Source organism: Dermacentor silvarum, chromosome 10 (assembly GCF_013339745.2).
Source record: "Dermacentor silvarum isolate Dsil-2018 chromosome 10, BIME_Dsil_1.4, whole genome shotgun sequence".
In the NCBI taxonomy this organism is placed as follows: domain Eukaryota; kingdom Metazoa; phylum Arthropoda; class Arachnida; order Ixodida; family Ixodidae; genus Dermacentor; species Dermacentor silvarum.
Genome location: NC_051163.1, coordinates 56,967,593 through 56,993,318, shown reverse-complemented (window position 1 = coordinate 56,993,318; position 25,726 = coordinate 56,967,593). Strand labels below are relative to the sequence as shown.

The following is a 25,726-nucleotide window of genomic DNA, read 5'->3' as shown; positions in this document are numbered from 1 at the left end:
AATGAACCACAGCCCCCATAGAATAAAGAGCCCCTACAGCCGCAGCAACTGCAGGCAGCACGTAGCAACGGTAACGGGTAGCGGAAGGTAGCAGCGTAGTAGCCGCCGAATGGCGCCGAAGCGCGTGGAGAGATTGAATAACAGAGGTGGCGCCAGCTGTCTCCTCGATACACGGTAAGCGCTCCCAGCTGATTGACACTTTGTCCAGCACTGAATACAACTCCGACGTGGGTTCGCAGGTTGTTCATCTCGTTGCAGTAATTTCTATGGGACTGTTCATTTGCGATTCACCCGTGACAAGTGCCCCGAACCGTGCTTTCTTAGATGGTTTATCCTCGCCGCAGGAGCGGCTGGTGTGAATGATGGGACTCGTAGCGATGCCTAGGCTACCGGATTCGCCGTCCAAGTGAAAGGGCAATCGACCACAAGCGAAAACGCCATGGCGTCAATGCAGGTTGGTTTTTGAAGCTTCGTCGCTCCGTAGCAGCAACTATCCGAAAACAGATCGCCTAGCGTTATCGCCTTCGCCGCCTGCTTTTGGCGTAGCGGCGTTCAGCGGACGCGATTGCTTGTTTGTTGCGGGTGCCCCGCGTAACGCAGAGCGTTTATTCTCTGCGTTTTCCATGGGGCCCAGAAATGGCGCTTCTCGGAGCAAATGCATGCAAGTATCTAATGGACGCACCTTCCACGTCCAGTGCGGGCAGTCTGTTCCTAGTAGGTGTTTCCCCCCTCCCCACTTTATTGTGCCGCCGCGATTTCACGAAGAAGGATCCACGATTGAAATGGAGTCGCCACTCTTTTTCAGAAGAGGCTTCAGAAGGAGCTGCTCTCCATGCAGAAAGAGCCACCGCCGGGTGTGAGCGTAGACATGGACAACGTTGGATCCAACCTGACGCAGTATGTGCCCCTCCTTCTCCATCGCGCTAGATCGTCAAGTTACCTGTTACATACTCCGAGGCACGAAGTGAGCGGGGGACCTTGCAATAGCGGCTTCCGGTGACAACATCGCCTCAACTATCACCCGCGCACGCGTTGCGATGGGAAGTGCCGTTTCCCTTGTGTCACACGACGCACAGGGCGTTCGTTTCGTTGGATCCTATTCTTTGTCATAGCATCTGCCATGTCTGTCCTGGTATGCTGCAAAGGTCAGTGAAAGAGATAAAGCACGGCTGCTGGTATGCGTATACCACGTATCTTTTGCATTGTTTGTAGTCTGCTTGTCCATGCCAATCGCCTGATCATGCCAATCGCCTGATTAGCCGGACTGAATCTACTAGAGTTTGATATTCACAATCGTTTGCATCCTGTTGTGCATTTCTTGAACCTTTAGGTGTCTGACACAGGTAGGTGTGTACTGTACAGCCCAGTAGAGCATTCAAGCTTACCTGTAGTGGTGTGGAATAAGGTTAATATTTTTCAACAGGGAGCAAAATGTTATCCTGTGTGTCGGTGCTTAGATGAGGCGCAGTGGCTGCTGCTCTTTAGTTTGGCGATGAATGCTGTGCGTGCCTACATACCTGCCAATTCACATCTTGCAGGTGGATCGTTGACATGGAAGGTGCCAAGGGCACGCTTTATGAAGGAGAGAAGTTCCAGCTCCTCTTCAAGTTTAGCTCCAAGTATCCATTTGACTCTCCAGAGGTATACACTTGTTCTCAAACGCCAACTTGTGCGATAATGCAAAGCGATTAGAGGTGTGGCAAATATTGAAATTCTTAACACTTATTGAGTACTGCTGGTTTTAGTTGAAGAATTTAATTCAAGAGCAGCCTGTTTGCTAAAAGAATCTGGTGCTCAGCTGCCCCTGCACAGCAAGAGCCAGTTTTGTACTTTTTTTTTTTTTTTAAACATACTATGTGTCAGTTTTGTCTACTTCATGCATTCTAGCAGATTGCTCACAGAATCACAGTATGTTAGAGAATCATAGACTTGATATTTCAGTTCCTCTGAAATTGTTAACTTTTTTTTCAGTTAGTGAAAGTTAACTCTGCTCCCTACAGGCTCAAATGTCTGACTTTTTTTCTTTCTTTTATGCGCAACAAATTTTATTCAGATTGGTCCACAATTGCCTAAAAAGAGCATTTATGAGTGCACTTTGAAACAAAAGATCACACCCTTTAGGGCTTATCTTGTCCCCAAACAACACTGTACACTCTTAAAAAAAGCTTGCAACCTTTGGGGTTTATCTCATCCCACAACAATAGTCATCTATCTTTCCCACATTTTCTTTCTTTAACGCGGCACTGCCCGTTACTTCCAGGTCACAAACGACATGTGTGTTATTGCTTGTTTAGTGTGACATAGCATTCTCGACAGGAATGTATCAAGAGCAGAGTTTTGAAGGCCAGCAAGGTAGGCAGATGACGATTATTGTTGTGGGACAAGATACACCCCAAAGGGTGTAAACATTCTAAGGGTGTAAAAAAAGTTTGCAATAACTGTCATCTGTCTTGCTTTAGTTTCCTTTCTTGAAAACTCTGTGCTCGCTACTTTCCTGTCAAGAATGCTATGCCACGCCGATAGCGCACATGCCATTTGCAAGCTGGAAGTACAGGACGCGTGGCATTAAATAAAGAAAAGGCATGCAAGATAGATGACGATTATTGTTGTGCAACAGAAACAGAACCGAAAGGTGTAACTATTTTTGCAGTGAATGATCGTTGTCTATCTTGCATGCTTTTTCATTCTATAAAACTGTACACATGGTACATATAAGTCACAAATGGCATGCACATTATCAGCGTGACATAGCATTCGTGACAGGAAAGTAGTGAGTGCAGAGCTTTCAGGAAAGGAAGTGCAAGCAAGACAGATGACGATTATTGTTTGGTGACTAGATACATGCCAAATGGTATAAATTTTTTTACAGTGCAGTGTAATTTAAATAGGGAGGTGGCACTCTAAAAGTTTGCACCCTTTAGTGTGTAAGTTCACACACAATACATTGCTAAAAATTCTACACCCTTGGAAGTGTAGTTCTACTGCACAAGACTAAATTTGCACCTTTTGGAGCTTATCATAACCTCAGACAACGCTGTAAAAAATGTTTACATCCCTTTGGGGCACATCTTGACCACAAACAATTGTCATTGACTTGCCTGTGTTTCCTGTTTTGAAAACTGTGTTCACCAGTTTTCTGTCAAAAATGCTTTGTCATGCTGATAATGTGTATGTCGTTCGTGACTTGGGAGTACCATACACACAGCGTTAAAAAAAAAAAAAGCACGGAAGATAGATGACAATTATTTTTGGGGGCAAGATACGCCTCAAAGGTTGCAGACTTTTCTTGGAGTGCATAATCTGACTATTGTTTGTGAGAGAAAGGTTGAAGAAAAGAAATGGTTACTGTAAAGAAAAGAAGTGCACGCTAGATGGTGATTAAATCATCATCTTGCGTACATTCTCTCTCCTTAATGCAGTAGGGTCTCGCAGCTCGGTTTGTGAAAGTGCCTGCAATACCATGCATGTCACAAAGTTTTGAATGTGCGACACGTGTAGTGGCAAGGAATACATAGGGGAAACCGGTCGCTGCGTGAACATGCTAATCTCGTACCTACAGGCATGGGCGGTAATCTTTTGCAACGTTGTAAGCAGTGCGGTTGCACTCCTATCTTCAGCAATGTATCTGTCATGGGGAAGGCCAAGACGCAGCAGGAAAGAGAGTTGATTGCAGCGCATCACTTTTCTAAATTTGGCCCCAAAAAGTATGTAAGCGTGCCATCGGTGTCCCTTACTAATAAAGAGCTTCAATACCTTGAACAGTGTTGCCATGTATAGACAAGGTGATTAACGTGAATTTGATATGTTGTGCCTTGCACATATTCAGTACGGACTTGGGGAAGCTGTTTTCAAGAATAAAGATCAGTTGTTAGTCCAGCCACCTTCCTGTCGCTTTGTTTATGTCTGCCTCTCGAATTTTTTTTCCTTTTTCAAGTTTGCTAGCATTCTCCTAGTCTATGTACCAACCAGCCCAACAAGCCACTGTCTGTAATGGATACTCTGGCTACAAGTACAGTGCATTTGAGCTCTGTAGGACTGTCATGTTAGTTGGGTAACTGAAAACATTTTCTATAACTTAACTTATAATTTCTCCTTTAGAAGCATATATCACTCCAATGTAAATGAGGATCACATCCGACATGAAAATATCTTTGTTATATCAAGTATTCGTTATAGGCCTACATGGTGATCGTTGCAAATAAATTGACGAGTACGAGGTTTACTTCATTATACGATATCCGCATTCGTTAAATTGAGATTTGACTGTATTTAAAGAGGCCCTGAAACACTTTTCTAACTAATCGTAGAATGGCCTCACCCTTAAAGTGCATCACCCCACAAATCGCATACCGCAAAAGTTTTCCAAATCTTTTAACTATAAGCGGAATTATTGCACCGATATCCGGCTTTCTCTCTGTTTTTATTCCGCTGTCGCGCTGAAAGCCAGGAGGGTAAAGCCTCGGCCAAACATTTAGTGTCGTGGTGGCAAAAGGACTTGTCGCGGCACCCCATGGCGGTTGCAGTGGACTACGCTACGCAGCACACCGCTGCCATCTCAGAAGCCACGCGCAACTACACGCAGTGCAAAGATGAAATGATTTTTCTGTATTTTTGTGACTGCAGACATATATATTTTTCATTTATATAACTCCAAATTAATTATGCATTACTGAGAATGTTCTCGCGATCATGAAATCAGCCAGTAGCGTTGGTGGGCCAGCTGCTTTTGATGACTACATAGCAGATTTTCGCGCGAAAGCAAGCGACTATTTACTGCTTTTGACACGAAGATTGTAAATTCCCTACTGCATGCAGTGCAATAATATTTTGATCAAATGTTCACAGCAGCCTCTATGGACAGATCGGCAGTGTTTTTTTTTTTTTTTTTTTTACTATGTTAAAAAAACGTTTCGGGGCCCCTTTGAGAAACACTTTGCATGGTAATTCATTGCATATTCAACTGTGCAGTGGACCAGGCTGATTGGAAAGTACCGTAGAAATTTTCACATTATGGGGCTTAGCTTGAGATGTTAGCACCCAAGAAGGCTGAATGTTGTTTCTCGCTGGCAAATTTGATAGTTAACTTATTATCTGTGAAGACTCAGATGGGCGAAATCTGTACACTCACTCAACGATTTAGGTGAATGCTTCAGGTCAACCAGTGGGACCTTTTTCTTGGCCTACATGGTGCTTACTAAAGGACATAATCACCGCTAAAAAGACAACAGTAACTGCGTATTTCTTCTTAGCGGCAATTATGTCCTTTTGACCAGTGGAATGTGCCTTTACACCAAGATTGGCGAGAATTTGTTCAAATTATGGGTCAAAATGTGGCAAAAAAGCAGGTGCCTGGCAGGTATGGAAAGGATTGCAAAGAGTTGGGGAATGACGACTGTTGAAACGGTGCGCTTTGGCAACTGCTTCAAATTTTTTTTTTGTCACTGCCACTGCAGGTGACCTTCCTGGGGCCCAACATTCCGGTGCACCCCCACGTGTACAGCAATGGCCACATCTGTTTGTCCATCTTGACAGACGACTGGTCTCCTGCCCTGTCCGTGCAGTCCGTCTGCCTCAGCATCGTCTCCATGCTCTCCAGTTGCAAGGAGAAGGTGCGCGAGCTGTCCCATCGGTGCACACTTTGGCAGTCAACAAAAAAGTTGTTGCAGTTTCACCTGAAAGGCGAAGCATCAATTGCGATAGCAAATTTGTAGAGAGCTATACGGAGTAATGATAGTAGCTTTATCAGCTGTATAAACTTGGACATGCAGCAGCACCGGCAACACGCAGATCTGTTGTCGACGCCATCGGCGCTTTGCCCGCGTTCGCACAAAATGCGTGGGGCGTTGGTGACTGTTGCCGGAGCCTCTGATATAAATAGGCACTTGGTGCCGCAGCTAAACATCGCCTCCCTTCCCCCCCCCCTCCCACGGCCTTTCACACGTCGGAAGAAGACGCGTTTGCTCTACATATAGCTGATTGTAAAGGAGGAAAGAGACGCCTACTTCTGCAGCTCTTAAGGGAGCACGGAGCAGAACGCGCGTTTGTTCTCCGTCGTGCGTTCACTCCCCGTGAAAGCGCGCGTCCCTCGCGCCCTTTCACTCGCACATACAGCGTTCGGCGGCGCGCGGCGACGATTTGATCTCTATTGACGTCATACGGAACCTCACGGCGACGCCGACGGCAGAAATCTGCTTTGGAGTGTCCATATAATTGCTATCGCAATAAAACGTTGCATTTTGACAGGATATTAAAGGAATACCGATTTGACATTCTCGACTAGTGTAAGGGCCGCACTCCTAAATTCGGGCCTCAATAGCTCAGAAAAAAAATTTGTTTACGAGTCTCACTCCCCTTTTCTCATGCCTGCACCTCGTCAGTTGCGGCCACACAGCAGCACCTCTACACAGTATTGATGGTGTACACAGGTGCATACCAGTCTCCTCTTCGGTTGTGATTACAGTTGATAACCCTTTAGCATAAGGATAGTCAACTTAACCGTTGGCATTGCCACGAAATGCGTTTCTTGGTGTCTCGTAATTAATGCCGTCACCCTTTTTGGCCACACCATCTGTCGTAAGTAGCTGCCCACCGCCACTTATTACACTTTGTACGTACATTGTCGCTCCCACGCCATCCAAAAACCAGGCGAGTGTTATCCGCTGCAACATTCCATTCACATTTTGCGTGGAAGCCTAAGGAGCTTTTCCTTGAGCAACCTTTCACATGGCGCGATGAGGACAACTTCACTTTTCAACAGCGCGGTCTCGGTGCGATGTAAAGAGGCTGCATCGCGCTGTGTATCAGTCTCCTCTTTGCATGTTTCCACTGCTGTCGACTGAGCGCCAGCGAAATTTGTATCCCAGTGGCTCATGGCCTGTCCTTTAGTGCTGTGCTTGCATGTACAGTGCATACGAAGCTATAGTTGTTTCATTTCACAACGTTAGGCGCGGCACAACGTCCGAGCCCGTGTCCATGGACAGCTTTATCCTGTAGCACTGCGCTTGCGGGGTACCAGATTCTTCCAGCTGCTCCAGCTCCACAGTTGTGTGTTATGGATGGTGAATGGAGTGGAAAACGAAGCTCAATTAAAGACTTCCCCAAACTGGTCAAACACCGCCGCAAGCATGTTCATTTGCCAAAGCAGATACAAACTTATTTAGATTTTATTCGTGCGTGAAATATGATGTAGCAGCCCCAAGAAAGAGCTCGCCTCTTGCGACTGTTCTGCGTTTTTATTTTTGGCCGTTTTGCTAAAGTATACGCGCAGGAACTTGGGAGAGAAGCCAGGGAGTTCAGAAACAAGTTATTTTCTAGGCAGGCTGTCGCATAATGCTTCTGTTTTGTTGATTGTCCTTGCAGAAGCGACCACCTGACAATTCGCTCTATGTAAAGACCTGCAACAAGAACCCCAAGAAGACCAAGTGGTGGTACCACGGTGAGCCTGCTGTCCTCTCTTCCCCGTCTGTATATCTACCATGGTGGCTACACAGCCGCGCCGTTTTACTGTCGAGTCGAAAGATCAAACCACAGTTGCAGCAGTCACATTCTCGCAGGAGTATAGTGCCGAGATGCCCCATACTGCAATTCATAACTTCACAGGCAATGCTGAGGAAGCTACAAAAGTAGTGTGGTCATAGGAGTCTCACTCTGGGTGTATCGCTCTGGTGTTGTTTTTGATCTGTAACACATTATACGGAACCACTATAGTTGAACCCAGCAATAAGAAAATTGGCAGGGAAGGTTAAAAATTTCTTTCACAAGAATTTCGTTGTTGCGCAACGGGACAGCACAGACAGGAAATGCACTGCAAAACGAAACCCAAGTGTCAAAATTTCGTTAGCCTAGTTTGGCGAGCCTTGCTCGAGGACATCCAAAACCGTATTGCCAGCAGCACGAAGAGCACCCTATGCGTTGGTTAGCTATGACGGCACTGCCACGTAGCAGTATTCTCGGTCAATAACTCTCAAGGATACGATCACTTTCACGGTATTTCCCATGACTCAGTACCGTACACATTGGTGCCTGACAGCAGCAGCATTCCATGCACACAACAGCATTCCTCCTGTGATAAGCACGCTGTCATGGCACGGCGCCAGGAACGTCGTCGCCCGTAGGCGCCGACATGTCCGATGGTGACTGACCAACAACACAGCACCGTGTGGCAAATGTACATCCGGTGACGCTGAATGCACTTGCAAAGCTTGTCGGGCAGTACCGAAACCAGCGCCTTGAAGCGGGGGCTATATTCTCGGGCGATCACGTTCAAGGACAAAATATTCGAAACCCCAGTTCTCAATCATGACCATCATATCATCATCATATCATCAATCAAGCGCCATAGGCAAGTCCACCTTGGTGGGACATGGGCTTTTGTTGTGGTTGCAGTTTGTTTTCTCTGCACATGTACACCACGGATGAACTTGCACCAAGCTGTGGAGTATGCACTGTACGTGAAAAGTATCATCACATGTGTGTAGAGGTCGATGGCGATGCTGCCACACCATTTGAAATGGACGATCAACAAATGAAATGGTGGCCATGATTCATTTGCGGCGCCAGCAATCACTTCCAGTGCTTTGCTGCTTTTGTAAACTAAAATGCCGGCGGCCTCACAAGCATCTTGCAAGTGTGCTGTGACAGTATTTCAAGCAATTAAATGCAGCAGAAGGTGCATTTGCGCACTTTTTATACTCCGTTAGCATTACATGGGTAGATAATTCGGGGGACTAATTTTCCAGCAGATTTTATTGATGAGGGATTGCAGTTTCGTGACGTTCCATTGTCGAGACATACCAAGTGCATTGAATCCCGTGGGCATTTGCCGGGATGCGAGAATATTTTTGTCATGGTGAGAATTGCATTATCACAGGGTTTGACTGTACTTCATAGATTACGACAACTTGTGGTCATAAGGATACGTCAAAATGCCTGTTACTCACGCACCTCTGTGTGTGACATACTTTTTTGGTCACGAGCAGAAGCTGTGGCCACTGGTCGCATAGCTTCAGATCTGCAACACCTTCCTTGTAATAAATATGTCATACTATGCTACAGAAAAGTATACTTAATGTTACATCGAATTTGATGCTATTTATACCTTTTTTTTTATAGCGAAGCTGTTAGCCTATCGGTGGTGGGCATTTTTCGTGTTCGTTAGTAAAAATGTGGGCCAATCATGGCGGCCGTGCAGGGCATGAGGAGTGGCTCGTACCCCCGTAAGGCACAGGTTCGAGCACTCAGCAAAGTGAAGCGAAAAGTGCATACATTCTTTGGAATCGCACATACAACATACAGAACAGCATTCGTTTCAATATAGAACAAGCACAGAGCAAGCATCCGAACCACATAACCGATGATAAGGCGCTCCTGATAACAATGCGAAGCATGTAGCACTCCCCGCATACATTTCCCGCCAAAGATTACTCTTGCACTTGCACAAGCAAAGCTGCCGTGGGGAATGACGTCTCTAGCCTCTTTTGTGTATAAAAGCAGCCTAGCAACTGATTTCATTATTGTTGTAGCACCGCTATGGGTACGATGCATTGTTAGGACTCCCGAGGAGCAGCATGAAGTGGTAAAGGGAGAAAGAAACGGCAATACGACCAGCGGCAGTGTGCGCCCAAAATTACCATTACTACCATTACTCTAAGCAATAAAGCATTGCATACCCCCTCAACAGTTGTAGTGGTGGTTTTCAACAGCTTTGCTTGACCAGGATGGCCCAGGATGGAGAGTCAAATATGTGATACACTATTTTTCGGTGAGATACCGTATTTACTCGATTGCAACGCGAGGAGTGACTTTTCATTGCGTACAACAAGAAAAAATAAAACCGCGAAAGTAACGCGAGGGGTGACTTTTTGTTGCGTCCAGCAAAAAAAAAAAGAAAACCGCTAAAGTAAGGCAAGACCATCAGATGCATAAAAAAGTCGCAGTTTCACCCGAAAGGCGAAGCATCAATTGCGATAGCAAATTAGTAGAGAGCAATACAGAGTAAGGATAGTAGTTTTATTGGCTGCATATATTTGGACACATTTGCTTACTAACTGAATTCACAAGCATGGTGTCGGCACAAGCAAACATGGGTAGATCACACTCGATGACCACAGACAACCATTGTCAGAACGTTGGCGTGAGCAAGTGCGGCAGCACTAGCCACCAAAGGTTCGTGCGGTCTATTGCTTCGACAGAAACTAATCGGCGAAAGCACAGCGTATACAAATGTAAGAGCCGTGTGGAGATCGCTTTCAAGATACGGTGTGCGTGACAGCCCGCAGCCGTACAAAATACAAGTATGCATTTGTTAGAGTAGAAGCCGCGCACCCTCCCTCCCGCGCTGCCTTCCGGCTTTCCTCCTTTCGCGTGGGAGATTGAGTCACCAGTTCTTGCGCCCGGTCACAAGATACGCATTAGGTGCCGCAGCTTATTGTCGCCTCCCATCCCCCCACGGCCTTTCGCTCGATGGAAGACGCTGCGTTTGCTCTCCGTGAAAGCGCGCGTCCTTCGCACACTTTCACTCGCACATTTCACTCGTTGATTAGAATTGGGTGCATCATTGCACATTTTAGACAACTTGAATTTTGGTATTCGATTGTAACGCGAGTTTCTTTCCAGTTTTTTTGCTACCTCAAGTCGATCCTCGCGATCGACTTGAGGTTGCAAGAATCTGGAAAAAAACTCTCATTACAATCGAGTAAGTACGGTGTTTCGAGCCTTCGTAGCATTGCCTGCTATGTATGAAACTGAGTATACAGTGGAAGCTCATTGATGCGATTCTGTGTAATGATTTTCGGCATGATACATTTTTTTTCTTCTTTTCCCAGTAATACGATTTGGTTGTATATTACGTTAGATGATACGCTGTATTTTCTGGTTCCCGTGAAGATCGTATCAATGAGATTCCACTGCATGTGTACTGCTGACATTAGACATCACTCACACATGTGATCACATGCCACAGAGCATTGGCAACATGGGGCACCATGCAATGCCAGTCAGCAGCAAGCATAATTGCTCCTTGTGCTGGCTGCTGCATTTCAACTGTGACGAGCCATGCTCGAGTTAATCCTGACAGTGAGGGTGCAGTTGGGGACCTAGGGAAAAAGCTTTTAAAAAAAGTATGTGTACTAATTAATCTAAGGCCGATACCGAGCAGCCGACGGATTACTCGGAACTGGCGGGGATCATTCGAAATAGTGAATAATCAAAGACCAGCTTCACGAAGCCACACCATAAGGTGAAATTTGCATTGCCGTGGAGTCGCACCTCAAGGCGTTCGCGTATAACCAAAACCCTTCCTTTACTGTTAAATTCGCTGATTCTCAGTGCAGGATATATGCACTCCAATGCGCTGTTCTGCTGGCAGGTTCACCTGCATTTGTAACAGTGGCTTAACTCACGCTCGGAAATATACGCTTGGGACTACTACATGCTTAGAAACTGGCTACACAGCGATTACATGTCGCACTTCCAATGTAATTACGTGTAACAGGCATTCTGATCAGTTAGTTTATGTTGATGGTACATTAAAAAGTCCCAGGTAGTGAAAAATGTGCTCCTTTGGTGATGGCGTGAGCGAAACCACTTGCCCAGAAGACCTAATCGAAAAATTTTCCACATTTGAAACATGAAATGCTAACCTTAGTGCACCCTTCTCCTCTGCTTTGCCACGTTGCAGATGACTCGGTCTGATGCCAGAGGGCACCTCCTATCTCACCACCACCACCACTTCCTCTAGTCACGCTGCTCCGATCGCTTGGTCGGTGCCGCCGTCTGCCACAGTGAAATAAATCGTTCGTCCTGCACGTCTCTGTGCCCCCGAGGCAGCAGAAGCAGGCTCTGTCGGGAACAGCGAAAAGCCTCGCCTCTCTCCACTTGCAACGGGCGACACCAGGTGGCGGCGGCGGCAGGGCTTCGAGAATGGCATCTGGCTACCTCCATGTGCTGCCTCTCTTGGGGCAGGCCCCGAGGCTCTTGGTTGGGCCAGACCAGCCACTACAGCTACTACCGCGCTGGATGAATAAACCTTTAGTTTCTTTTTTTGTTACTTTCCCTGCAAGCTTAGGATGCAGCCGTCTACTAGTGACATGCGTCGCCAAGACCTTCGATGACTCACTGGTCAGGTGGCTCTAGGCAGCCAATGTGACCACCATCAGTGAACGGACAAAACCTGTGCAGATTTAAAAAAAATGAAAAACAAAAGCCCGTTGGAAAGACAAGTTGTAGTTGTGCCGTCAGCCGAGGACAAGTGTGTTTTCCCTTTTAAACGTTGTTGTGCGATGTATGACGTCTAGGAATAAAGACCATGCCAATTTTATGCCGGTGGTCTTTATGTCTGGAAAAAAAAATTGTGTTGCTAATTTCGGCGACCTGTGGAGAGGCCTGAACATCTTTAATTTCCAAGCAATGTTGCTTTTTTGGGGCAATGCCAACCTCGTCCACTGGCTAATAGAAACAGTGCCACAGCCACGTCTGTTGGGGGTGAATTTCACTTCTACAGTTCCAAAATGGCGTCTCCTGCTAAACTGCTAATTTTTGTTTGATATGTACAGATGCAAGCATGCATCACTTGTCTGTTTCGTGCATGATAAATTGCAACATGTTTGCGTCGACAACTAAACAGAGAAGTATTGGTCGTTGCGACGCTACAGTGGCGCTATCTATTACTGTTGCCACAAAATGCAGTGCTGCCCGTTTCATTCAGAATAAATTGAGTTGTGCCGTCTGCCGTATGTTAATGAAAATTTTGAATTTTACAGCAACAAAATGGTGGGGCCATCTCCCAGTGTTGCGAAGAAATGTGCTGTCATGCTCTAAGCAGTGACAGATGGCACCACCATTTCGCTGCCGATAAATTCTATACTTTGTTAGTAGTATCATCGTGGACGAGGATGCAAATCCTCTCGCCTCTCACTGTTATCTTTTATTTCGTGTTTCTTGCGCTACTAAGTATGTTAAATAAACACCAACTCACCCAAGAAGAAGTTATTCTGGAGGATGCAAACTCCTGTTGGAACGGAGTTGCTCCAAAAAGAGCAGGAACTTCTGATCTGGGAGCGCTCAAGATCTGCCATCGGAATTCAGCATCAGTAATACAATTATTGCTCATTTGAGTTGATATATATATATGAATACGATCTCAACAAGGCAGAAAAAGACATTTCATCTTTGCGCTACCAGTCCGATGCGGCAGTTGCGCGCATTGCTGTATCTGCTGTGCGCGGCCTCCGAGATGAAAAGTGTAGCATAGACACCTCAGCCACCACGAGCCTTCTCACGTTCTACCTTTGGGCGGGGCAAGCGGGACAGTGTCACCTTGCAGTCTCCCCTGTGTAGCTTCCAGCACGGTAGTGGAAATGAAAGGAGAGAAGCCGCCGATCGGTCCGATAACTGCGTCGTAACTTCGCTTGTGCTCGAACGATCCAAAAAACATTTGTAGCAGGATATTCGAGAGACAAAGTAATTTAATGGTGATGTCATTCTATGATTAGTTAGAAAAGTGTTGCAGAGCCCCCTTTAGATGAATATCCCAACTTTAATACGAGCAACCGTCGGACCGCCGTAAGTAATTTACAATAGAGCTTCTATGAAACAGTTTCGGTTTCAGTATGGAGCAGGCGGATGTCTGTATACATTGGCACACTCCGTTCGTGTCATTGCTGTGGCTTCCACGTGCGTGCACAGTCAGACAAAACTCGCACAGCACTCTTGCTTATTTTTTTATTAGCAACTTCATCGGACCTAGTCTTGTCGGACGTTCGCAAGTTTTGCCATGTCATGGCGTTAAGCTAATGTCATTAAGTTAATGCAGCCGATCCCAGGTACGGCATTTCAAGACCTTGTACTACTTGCTAAGTGTCATCCTTCTAAAAGCGAGACGCATGTGGTAGCGTTCCTACAACTCGGCACTACTTTAACATGTGGATTCAAGGGACTGCATTCATCAATCTAGTCACACACAAAAAGATATTCAAGGAGCAGCGTGGGCAAGTCTCCTAATGTGCTCAGTGGCCGAAAGGGTTCACTGGTGGCAACTGATGCTCAACAGAGGTCAGTTCTGTAATTTCACGGGACGAAAAAAGCACCATCTCAAGGCACGAACAGCGTCAACAATTTTTACCCCGTCCACTTCAGGAACACTTGTGTGATGTGTCAGAGGCGCGCGGTCACATTTAGCATTTCCTATCCTGTTGGTGCTACTGTCTCTACAGTGTAACAAACTCTGGAAGCTGTCGTCCGTTACACACCGTAGTGTACAATCAGTTCAGGAGCATAAGAAAATTGAGAGAACCTACACGCAGTGTAGTGTGGGCGAGCACATCACTTAAGTCGCAAAGCTTCATGCTAGGACTACCAGAGGGAAATTTGGCACTAGCGTCTGTGAACTGACAGGAACGCACATCGAGCATGGAAACTACAGGTAGCACATGAATTTACCTAACCTTTGTCGTTCTGGTTTCAAACAATTTTGTTAATTTCTTACGTTAACCTCCTAACAGCTCATTTATCATCACAAATTTGCTGTATGACAATAATTAGTCTCCTTCAGGCTCTTATTTATACTATTTGATGGTCTTGAGGGCATTGCAAATAAAAATAATTGCTTAGAATATAAATAATTATATCCACGGTGATTGCTGCCAAATACATGTATCTAGATTTAGCAACACAGACACTCCTAAGTGTCGCTATTTATTCACTGGAGATTACCAAGCACTGAACGTAAAATTCTCAACTGCCATAAAGAAACTTGAGACTATCATTTAACACAATTTAACTGCAAAGAACGATAAAAGAAGCCGCTATGTGCCTTCTCTACAAATTCATGCCAAATTGTACAAATATCTATGACTTGCCCATGATTCGTCGCAGTGCTTCAACAACAGCTGCATCAGGCTTCTTCCAGTAATCTTGCAGCAAATTCCACACATCGTTTATGAAAACGTGATTCATAAAGCAATCACTTGAACTGCGCTCACATTTCATGAATCCATATTTGCCACTGAAAAACATTATGCTCCATGCCCTGTCCACACCAACAGTTTCCACATGCAGCCAGCAAAAGGTGCAACACATTCTAGAACTTCTGGCTGAATCTGTGCCTAAACGGCTGAATAGGAGGGAGCAATCCTCTGCGGAGTGAGGCAATCGAAAATAGCAAATTAAAAATGTGCACCCACTCTGACTCAATCAGTGTTGAACAAGTTCTCCTCTACGAAGCAAAAAACAAAAAACAAATATCACTCCGTATCAACCACCGAAATTTGCCATTGGGATAAAACTATGGCTACAACTACATGCAGTGGCGCAGCCAGACATTTTTTTCGGTGGAAGCAACTGACCGGGGACAAGGAAGGTGCGATGGGTAGGAGCGGAGACTGGGCAGGCCACATACATACTAACACACAAATTTCAGGGGGGGGGGGTTGTGCCCTGTGTGCCCCCCCCCCCCCCGGCATCCTGGCTATGCCACTGACTACATGTCAACACAATGGTGAACGAGACGAACTGCAACACACTTCGACAAATGCTGTAAACGACCAATTTCTTTCTCTGCGTTCACCGAGAACCACTTGTTACTACGGGTAGGCACTTTCAGCGTCCTAGCCTGAAGTGATACCGTCGCAGTTCGGGCTCCTCTGTGCAAAACTGTTCATAGATATCGCAGAGGCGTCCAATCTCTTCCACAGTCAACTGGAGGATCCTCGTTGTGGGGTCAACGTCAGCCAACTGTACAAGGCGCGGCACCAATTCTTCCCGGTCACGGGGAAACAGGTTCCTGCACCAAAATTTGGCACCACACGTTAGCCATTTACAAGCGTTGCATTATCGTAAACCAAAATTGCGTTACAACATGAGGTGATGTTTAACGGGGCATTGAACAGAAAAATAGGTTGAGCTTTATTAGTTACTTGCCCTTCTCGAATACCAAAAAATAAGAAAGCTACATTTACTCTGAGAGGAGGCTTTATAAGTCAGAAAAGACGCAAAAACGAAACACAGATGTGACGTCATAAACTTTGATGCCGTCTCCTCGGGCCTAGTCAATTGTTTGTTGGTAAGGCCAGACTACATAGTTTCCTAAAGAAACAAAAGACTGAACTTATAGAAAGTTTTGAGAACCTTACCACAACCACAACGGCCCAAATACAAAAAAAAATGTATGTTTAAATCCGTGACGTCGCAGCGAAGTACTGGCACTGGGGTTTCGGCATGGAGTTGTAAAAACGAAAGTACGGCATTCATTTTCTCTTTGGCAATTAATGTTTTTACCATATACCATATTTACTCGCATAATGATTGCATTTTTTTTTTTGAAAAACATGCGCTAAGTTGGGGGATGGGTTCATTATGCAGGGTAAAATTGTGAGCAATTTTATTCCCCAGCCACCTTTAAAAAAGGTGCAGTTTCACCCGAAAGGCCAACCATCGATTGCGATAGCAAATGCGTAGACAGCTATACGAAGTAAGGATAGTTGTTTTATCGGCCGTATAAACTTGCAAACATCCGCTAACTATGTAAATTAACAAGCATGGTGTCAGCGCGCACAGGCAAACATGAACACATCACACTCTATGACCGCGGACACTCGCTGTCAAAACGCTGGCGTGAGGAAGCACGGCAGCAACAGCGAGCGAAGTGACCTTCGTGCTGTGTATCACTTCAATGCACACTGAGCAGCGAGAACGGAGCACGCACAAAGGTATAAGCCACTGTCGCACCTAGACTAAGCCCCCAACAATTTCTTTCTCTATGCCCGACGCAGATCGCTTTCAAGGTAGGGCACGCGCACACGCGCAATGCGCAGTTGCTGCGCCGCCGCACTCCCTCCCCCCGGCGCCATGCGCGCGACGGAATATAGAACATTAGCTAACTGCTTTCCTCCCTTGAATGCGGGAGATTGAGCCGCGATCGTTGGTGCCGACGGCAAAAATGCACCTGGAGTGTCTATGTAATTGCAATCGCAATAAAGTAGGAGACACCATGGTACGATTCGACATCCGATACAATCATACCAGCCGGATGCCATATTAGACGCCGAATCGTACCGTGTGTCTCCTAATTCGCGGCAGCAAGTTCAGGGTGCGATCATTGCAAGGAAAAGAAAAAAAATGCACTTCTTGATTGGAAAAGTGGGGGGTGCGTTCGTTATGCGAGTAAAACAATATGCGCTACACAGAATGTGTCAAAATTAAAAGTATCTTAATTAGGGGTGGGCGAATATTCAAAGTTTCGAATACAAATCAAATATTACACACTAATATTCACATTTGCAAATGAACTATTCAATATTTTCGAATATCCAGACTAACCAAATATTCTGCAAGAACCAACTAGCAAAATCGGGTTATTGTTCTCTGTCTGTTAAACAAAGTATTGCGAATTATTGGAAATGAAACAGTCACAAATGTTTTCGAAGCAATGCAGAAGATAAACGGGTAATGCAAGCTTAGCGTTCGGTGTCGCGGTGGAAGCCTACACGATAATCAGCGATTTTTGCTTGTAGTCTGTAATTTAGTGTTACTTGCAGTCTAGTCATGCAGGAGTTTTATCTCTTAGGCTACAATCAGCGACGTTTTCATCGCAATGTGCCCTTTTACGTGTGTCTACAACACATAAGTGCTCGAGCTGCTTTTTCTTTTAATTTTTTTCGCAACTTCTGCGGCCGAATTCACGAAGCTTTTCATTCATAAGTGCTGTTTCTTGCCATTGGCCATTGTCATTGGCTTAGCTAATGATATGTCCAGCATGAGGATTGGCTGAAATTTTCTCTAACGAACCGTTCTAGCGTAAGACGTTTTTGTGAATACGGGCCCAGATCTTTTTTTTCAACAACCGTTTATTAGGCGTTCTTGGAAAGCCAGTCATACAGTAGGCATTCATTCTTGGGAAGCTTGTCTAAAGCAAGGCTCTCAAGATGTTGAGAGGCTATGCAGACAGGTCTTTTAATTGCAATTAGTGATTTTTCTGTTTAAAACCGATCGCAATTGTCTATGATAGTTGGCTGTCTTTATTTTTTCACTAGTCAGTACAAGCGCGGGACCTAATTATACTTAGATATTTCTGCTGTAAATATACGTGTCTGCATTTGACTATTCGCTAATAGACACTTACTATTCATACTCGATTCGTATTCAAAAAGTTGATATTCACCCACCTCTAATCTTAAAGGGCCCCACACCAGGCCACATAGCAAGTTTTGGTTATGCGCTGGAAGTTGTTACATGCCCTCGAGGGTGCGTTCTACCGTAATTATTTTTCACATTTGTTCATAATTAGCCGAGATATAAATATTTCAGTGCCGCGAAACCATGCTTTCAAGAGGCGAGTGCCACTGCCACGAGAGACACTCTCTCCCCTTGCCCCGTCTAGCCTCCGCAAGCGAACTTCCTTCCCTGCGTTAATTAAAAATGTACATTGTAAATTAAAAATGTACACCCACTCTGACTCAATCACTGTTGAACAAGTTCTGCTCTACGAAGCAAAAAAACAAATATCACTCTGTATAAACCACCGAAATTGGCCACTTGAATAAAACTTTATGTCTACAACTACATGCAGTGGTGCAGCCAGACATTTTTTTTCGGTGGAAGCAACTGACCGGGGACGAGGAGGGTGCGGTGGGTGGGAGGGGAGACTGGGCAGGCCACATACCACTGCGCTTACTGGAAGTTTTATTTCCAGAAGTCGGTCAGCTTGGATTTCTTACGCTTCACCGTAAGCAAAGGCGTTACACGAGTCTCACAGTCCATTAAAAGAGCTATCGCAATGTCATTGTCGTGGGTAGTAAACTTTTTTTATGAGGTGAAAAGGATCCATTACTTTCAAAGCAGTCGCCGGGGTCGGTGTGCCTAGCGGATTGTGCTTCTTATGCTTCTTCGTTGGCGTAGCACAGACCACAGAAAATGGCAACGACTGCAGTGATCCCCTGCAGTCTCGCGCAGGCGCGTGATGACCACGCGTGGCTATGAATAGCAGTGGCTTAAATCGGTACTTTGAATTTGATTTCATTCGCGAAAACCTCGTTCAAGCGGACGTACGATCGTCACTGCTTTGGAAGGGCCTTCTAATTTGACTACTTGGCAGTTCCAATTTCCATTCAGTCCCAGTTTCATTCTCCAAAAGTTTGTTGAAACGGAAATACCGAATAAAACACCTTCGTTATGAAGGGACTTTTTTTGTATTACTTTCTATGGGCGGGGAATCGGAAAATCTTCGTTGTGGCAGAAATTTCGTTGTAGCGGCATTCGACTGTATTAGAGTTTGACAGCATGAAAATCTGGAACACACAAGCAGACCTACAGAACATAAGCTATGCTCATTTCCTCATGCTTACCCCAAGTATTCATCATGGAAATGGGATGTACCAACAAGCTCAGTTTACAACCCTTCTGCATTTGACACTGTATCTGGGGCTGGGACACCCATCCACTTTATGCTCCTTTTCACTGGCTTCCAGTCGCAACAAAGCAGGCACCCTGCTGGCTTAGAAAACACACTATCTGAAGAAGTGGAATGCACATGCTCTTACTCACTTTACACCATTTGTGAGCACTTTCTGGCGGCCATTAAAGAGGCTGTTGATGACTTTCTCAATCATGTCAAAGGGATGCCTAATGACCGGCTCCTTCAATGGCACCAGCCGCACCAGCCCGACGTCCACTTCTGCAGGAGGCACGAAGCTACTTCCTGCCAGGGAGGAACAAACAGTTGAACTTCATTACAACGAAGTTGCATCTGAAACAAAAATATCTCCGTTATACAATCCTATACTTATTGTAGGCATCCGCTATCGCTACAAGACAGTATAAGCAAGTTGAATTTTAGATTTATTTCGTTATATCCATGCTCATTATATCCGAGGTTAGACTGCACATATTCATTTACTTCAGCTGGGCAGTAGTTAGGGTAAGTTGTAACACAGTCCTGGCACGTGCATACGCGCCACCCTCCCGCAAACTTTGAAATTCATAAAAGCCTGCAGACATGAGAGGAGAGGGGGGAAGGAATGTCACGTGATGTCTGCCACCCAATTTTCCCTGTACTAAGCCTTTTTTTTTATTTTTGTTAATCCTTGCGAAGGAATAAAAGCTGGGCACGTCGCACCATATTTGTGGCAAAGTGAAAACAGTGCTAAATGGGGCAAGACGAACAAAAGAAAGAGTTGGTCTCTTTTCCTTCCAGATGCTTATCTATGGTTGGGAGCAGCGCAAGGGGCAAAGATGACAAAAGTGTGACGACAAACACACAATGCTGACAAACGACCTTGCTGTCTGCCTGGTTTGTGTAGATCCTGTCAGCCTTGCCTTTCTTGCCACTGACTTCGGACTGGGACTCACATGATGCACTCCAGTGTACTGTTATATAGTTTTCTTTTCACAATAAACATTCTGTTGCTAGTTCAGCGCTGCGTTTGCCGGCTTGCTTTCTTCATCTTCGTCCATTGCACTGCCCCAACCATTAATCTTCACCAACTTGTACAATTCTCTGCTCTTTTAAGTGATGTTTATGATTGAAGTGCAATGCCAGTATTTTTTTTATTGTTCATATGACTCATCTAGCCACAGTCCCATTAGCTGTCTCTTAACGCAGCGTGCTGATACTCATTTCTTTTCCAGACACAAGTGGTCTTTAGCTGATTTTTTTATTTATTGGTTGAGTCTCGAGGATGCTTGTATTTGCTCCCCTCCCCATTTCTTATGTACAGTCTAATTCCTCTACAATCAAATTACCTGTATAACAAAGAACTGTGTACGTCCTGGCCGAATTCCTGTCTTTCATGGGTATCTTGAATGCGTCTACAGTGAAGACCACTACAATAAAATTTAGGCGTCCCGAACAGCTTATTTGTCGCTTTACAATGAACATACCAAGTGGCCGGCACCACATTTGCACGGCACAGCCACCACTTGAGCTGTGGTGCACATAGGAAGTGCCAGTCAATGCCACAACAAGGACCATGCGGGATGGTCCAGACTTTACAGTAAATAAGAAAACAACCCAGCACCGACCAAAAAAAAAAGCCCAGAGTGCCGAACGGCTGAACTCTTTGACGAGCCTTACTAGATGATCTTCGAGTGCTTACTCGGCAGCTTAAGAGCTGGCCATGGGAGCCAGCAACAAACACAAGCATGCCGACAAAGCCCGCTGGTGAAGCGGACTGTATTGCACCAACCTAACCAGCAGCTTATGAAATGACGTAAGCTTGCTAAAGTACTGCTATGTGCACCACTGGAAGCCCTGTGCCGCTTATGGGCACTCATAGAAATAAAAAAAAAATGAAATGAACTTCAGTCATTTCTTCTCGAACACATCTTTTCAATTATAGATGGTTGAGACTAGAGATGTAAAGTTTCATGAAATTTTGAGGGGCGTGAAAGAAACTGGTTTCTTCCATGTTTTTTCGAGAAAAATTCAACAAATTGAAGAAAAGACGACTGCGCACAGATCTATAAAAAAGCCAACACATTTATTGGTTGTCACGTCAAGGCATCGGTTTCACATAAAAGCGTCAAGACCGACATCTGTATCAACCTGTGTCCGATTCCATTCCGCGTGACACGTCAACGCTTCGCTACGCAGCAGACGAAGCCTTCTGAAGCGGACTAGACGAAGCGGACATTGAGGTTTGAGTGCACGTACACAGGTTTTTGCATGCGATCCCCTGCGAGCCTGTTGCGTAGCTTGGTGCACACATTTCCAAAACTCGGACCAGTTTCTTTTACGTGCCGCAGATAAAGGGGGAATCTGCAGTGCGCAGGGTTGGTTGAAGCAAAGTGCTTGCAACCACGTGGACAGATCCAGGTGCTTCACAGACTCCCAAACTTCTTCTCTTGACCAAATTCCCAGCAAAAGCCCATTAAAAAGAGACTTCTACAGGGAAGATGTTTTTTGTTTTCTTTTTTTTTTTTAAGAATTTTATCCTGGTTGAAAAAAAAAACAACAAAAAAGTTTTTTCCCCCAGAAATTTTCAATATTTTCAATGTTTTCAATTTCAATGTTTCCAATAAAAGTGTATACAAACATCTGGATCCCTAGCCAACGGCTAGTTGGGATCCAGTCCAATACTTCCACTGTAAAAAAATACGAACTGGGCACAAAGTAGGTAAACTAGGTTACAAACCGGGCCATAAAGTGGGTATACTAGAACACTAGATTGTAGCAGAAAACTTTGAGGATGCTTAAGCTTCGCCGAGTGGAATGCGATAGTCTTGCACTAGCCTGATTCCAACTTGAGCTTGCAAATTACCTCATGTCGTCCCCCCACCTAACTTTCTTCCGTCCTCGACTGTAGCTTCCCTTCCCTTGGCGTCCACTCTGCAACTCTAATGGTCCACCGGTTATCTGCCCTACGCATTACATGGCCTGTCCAGCTCTATTTCTTTTCACAGGGCAGCTGTCTATGGCTAGGAACCCGCAATTTCTTCGTGGTGCAACGCCAACAGAAAACAGCGGTGGGCCGATCCCAGTGGCAGTGTAGGGCAGAGCAATGGCACATACCCCGTAAGACGGAGGCTACAAGCAGCGGCTCATCGCAAGCAAAAAGGGGTTTGTGTGAGAGTTTCCGCCGTAACAGAATTATGTTTTCTCATATATATTCAACTTACAATTCGACTCCATCATGTCTAAAGGTTGTGTGTAAGTCGTACATTACAAATTTTCTGATGCGTTTTACTTTGAGAAATTCAATTAGTTCAGTGACGCCTATGCGCCACACGGGGGGCCTGCATGGTTGTGGTTCGGGGTGATTTTTTTTCTGACGGACAACACTGCCAACACCAGGTTCCCAAAGGGGAGCATCTCACCCTTCTGTTGAGTGTAAACATGTGCCGGGTGGTAGGCTGCGAACATGTCACCCTACCATTGAGCGTAAGCCTGTGCTGGGTGGTGCAGTAGTTCTGGCAGAGGACGGAGAGACGGCAGCGCTGTGGGTCCAGGATGGGGGCACCAATGCGCTGGGCCACCTCCAGTTGAAAAGGTCAGGGTGAGAGGCACACGCCCGCGCTGAAAGGGGCCCTCGCGTCGTGATATCTGCCGCAGCCAGCTCACCAGCAGTGGGCTGGCGACGCTGAACGGCAGGTTGCCCACCAGGCAGACCTCAGGTAGGTTATCCGAGTCCCACGGCACACCAAGCTCCCTGAGAGGAACAAAAGGCAGGGAGGTTAAAGGCCGACTAGAACAAAATTTCGGGCCGTGTAAGAAGCCTAGTTTCAGATAGCTTAGTTATAAAGCAGCCTACATATGAAATTTTACGTTCAACACAAGGGTGGATGCATTACAAGATGCTCACAGAAGTAAACGTTTTTGAGATTGAAACTGAAAGAAAACACCACCATTACCGCTCGCTGGAAGTGATGCACGACTCCTCGGCATAGGCGCTGCCCATGGCAAGCTGAAAAATCACGGATGTGACATGCTGGCAATTACGTCATATCCACTAACCATCAGGTGCATGCGTCGTCTGTTTAGGTGCTATTTAAAGGTGGCTAATAAGAAAATCAGACAACTACCAGCCCTGCAACTTTGCCAAGATTGCTTCAATAGTATGTGCTACACTCATTCATGACCAATATAACCAAAGTGGAATTTCATTGTAGTTGGCCCTTTCTTGCCAAGGACGAGTCTCACTAGTCCAGACATTTTCTCCAGTGACAAGTCTCACTCGTCCAGGGATTTCCTTTCGTCTACCGAAAGCCATAGACGAGTGACAGTAATTTTATCATGTTGATGTTATTGCTTCTTTTTTTTTTTTCCTGTAGACGCGATTGGCGGAGATGCAGCAGAAGCGTGGAACTTGTGGGTTTTAAAAATGGCACCACAGAATTAGGCAGCCGCATCAACAATGGCTACCTTTTCAACGTCACAATCTTCGTGTTTTGGGATGTTTCTTTACCTTTAGTAAACAATTAGACCTAAAAGGTTCGAGTGAGTTGTGTTTGGAGCTTCAACTTAGAAACTGGTAAGTGCAAAGAAGAGCCGTAGCCCCTGGTGTCCTCTCTCATGGGGACACAGCTCAACAAAACACATCGCCTCCAGCTCCTCGGCGATTTCCTTTCCTCATAGTGCCAGCTCTGCGTACAGAGTAGTACGTGCATCATGCTCACTCACTCTGGTATGAGCTCCTGCAAATGTTGGTGAAAGATGTCACCCATCACCACGTGCAGTCGGCCCTCGCTGGCTTCAGACAGGACCTGCAAACAAAAAGCAACCACTCATAGAACAATACAAAAGCAATAGGGGTTCTGATCACACTTTCTGATATATTCTACATAGGGAGTGCTAGCTCCTTTGATCTGACTGTGCATACGCAGGTAATGGAAGGAAACAGCACTTAAAGTGGACTTGCATAGAAAGGGCGAACGGCGAGTTAACCATTTTTTTTTTTCTATGCTCAGTTGTCAATATCCTTTCTTTTTCCTTTTTTTTTTTTTTTTTTCTCGTTACGTGACGATCGTAGATCATTTGTCGGCAGGTTGGCAATTACAGACAACTCAGTGGGCTGATCGACGCGCTTTCCTCTTAGCTCTTCTGGGAAATCGGGGCAGAGGAGCTCATTAATGCAATGCGCTCTAACTACAAAGTTTAAACACCTGACACGACGCGAGTGACAAACTGCAACGGAAGCACAAACAGCACTGCTATCTCAACAGCACCGACGACAAATTAACTGAAGAGCAGAAGCAACACTTCCCGGCGCTCAAGAGATATCGTGAAACATGCGGAGAGATAGCTCTGCCTTCGGTAAAGGCATTTCACGCACTTAATTCGCTCAACGCCACCATGGCTTGCTGCAGCTAGAACAGGACATTACTCACATCCAGCGTAGGGGCGAATCGCCTGTCCTTCTCGATGGCCACGACCCGCCGTGCCCCGAGCTCCAGCAGGGGTCTGGTGAGACACCCAGGTCCGGGTCCTACCTCGATGACGTGCTTACCGCGCACGCTGCCGCAAGCGCGCACAAGTCTCTTGGCCAACTTGGGGTCAAGCAGGAAGTTTTGGGACAACTTTCGCATGGCGCGGATGCCGTACATGCGTAGAAGGTCGCGCGCCGACGGCATCGGCGGCAGTCGACATGCTGCCGCAGCTCCTACCATGCGTACGCTCTGCGCGGCCGGCATTGCCTCCCTGATGCGGCCCCAAGTTCGAGCACCGCGAGAGCACGCTGCAAAAAACTTTGCAATGTAGACAAATCGGTTGCTGCACTGCCAAAGAGGTCATGCAATACCGAGGGGGTTCCAGTCATATAATGAAACAAACAGTTTTACGGGTCTCTTGCGGGTTCACCGGAGCGAAAATATAACTTTTCCATGTGACTTTCCACAACATCGAAACTGGCGTCCGCAAGCGGTAGCGGCTATGGCAGCGGTTTTTTAAGGCTTAACTGAAGCCAAGTCTAACAGATCCTGTACACGAAGAAAATAAAAGAACACCGAGAACAATACATCTTTTGTATTTTTATATTGAAAATAAAAAAAACGACCATGTTACATCACGACAGAACGCTACGCGTGCGAGGATACCTACCCGCAGCTGCCCACAGTGCTGGTTTCGCTTTTACTCGTATTTCAAACCTTGGCCTCAACGCCACTGTACCTGAACCATAGTTTCTCACTATGGTGAGAAACTCTATGGCCTCAACATTACGCATATTTGGAAAGTGCATCGCGAATGATTCATGTCTTCGAAACCGCGCCACAGAAAGACACCTAACAGTGAATGGAACAC

The 25,726-nt window shown here is 45.8% G+C and overlaps 2 protein-coding genes across 6 annotated transcripts; one reads left to right on the top strand and one right to left on the bottom strand.

Moving 5' to 3' along the window:
• The first annotated feature begins 49 nt into the window (after positions 1-49).
• LOC119431404 (ubiquitin-conjugating enzyme E2 W) lies at positions 50-12,316 on the top strand. 5 transcript variants are annotated; one of them, XM_049657005.1, is made up of 7 exons: positions 50-174; positions 345-454; positions 809-897; positions 1,539-1,641; positions 5,454-5,609; positions 7,360-7,435; positions 11,678-12,316. In XM_049657005.1, the coding sequence occupies exons 2-7, from the start codon at positions 440-442 to the stop codon at positions 11,689-11,691; spliced, it is 453 nt and encodes a 150-aa protein (XP_049512962.1). In that variant the 5' UTR covers positions 50-174; positions 345-439; the 3' UTR covers positions 11,692-12,316. The 5 variants fall into 5 exon arrangements, with proteins under 5 accessions (XP_049512962.1, XP_049512960.1, XP_037554824.1 ...); XM_049657003.1 differs by having other exon boundaries at positions 53-174; positions 806-897; XM_037698896.2 differs by lacking the exon at positions 50-174 and adding an exon at positions 635-714 and having other exon boundaries at positions 199-454; positions 806-897.
• Positions 12,317-13,445: 1,129 nt separating this feature from the next.
• LOC119431401 (dimethyladenosine transferase 1, mitochondrial-like) lies at positions 13,446-25,547 on the bottom strand. The gene is given in 7 exon segments (XM_049657001.1): positions 13,446-15,778; positions 19,537-19,690; positions 22,863-22,977; positions 22,979-23,138; positions 24,110-24,192; positions 24,817-25,163; positions 25,227-25,547. Coding segments are annotated over 6 exon segments (999 nt in total). The 5' UTR covers positions 25,120-25,163; positions 25,227-25,547; the 3' UTR covers positions 13,446-15,594.
• Between the last annotated feature and the right edge of the window lie 179 nt (positions 25,548-25,726).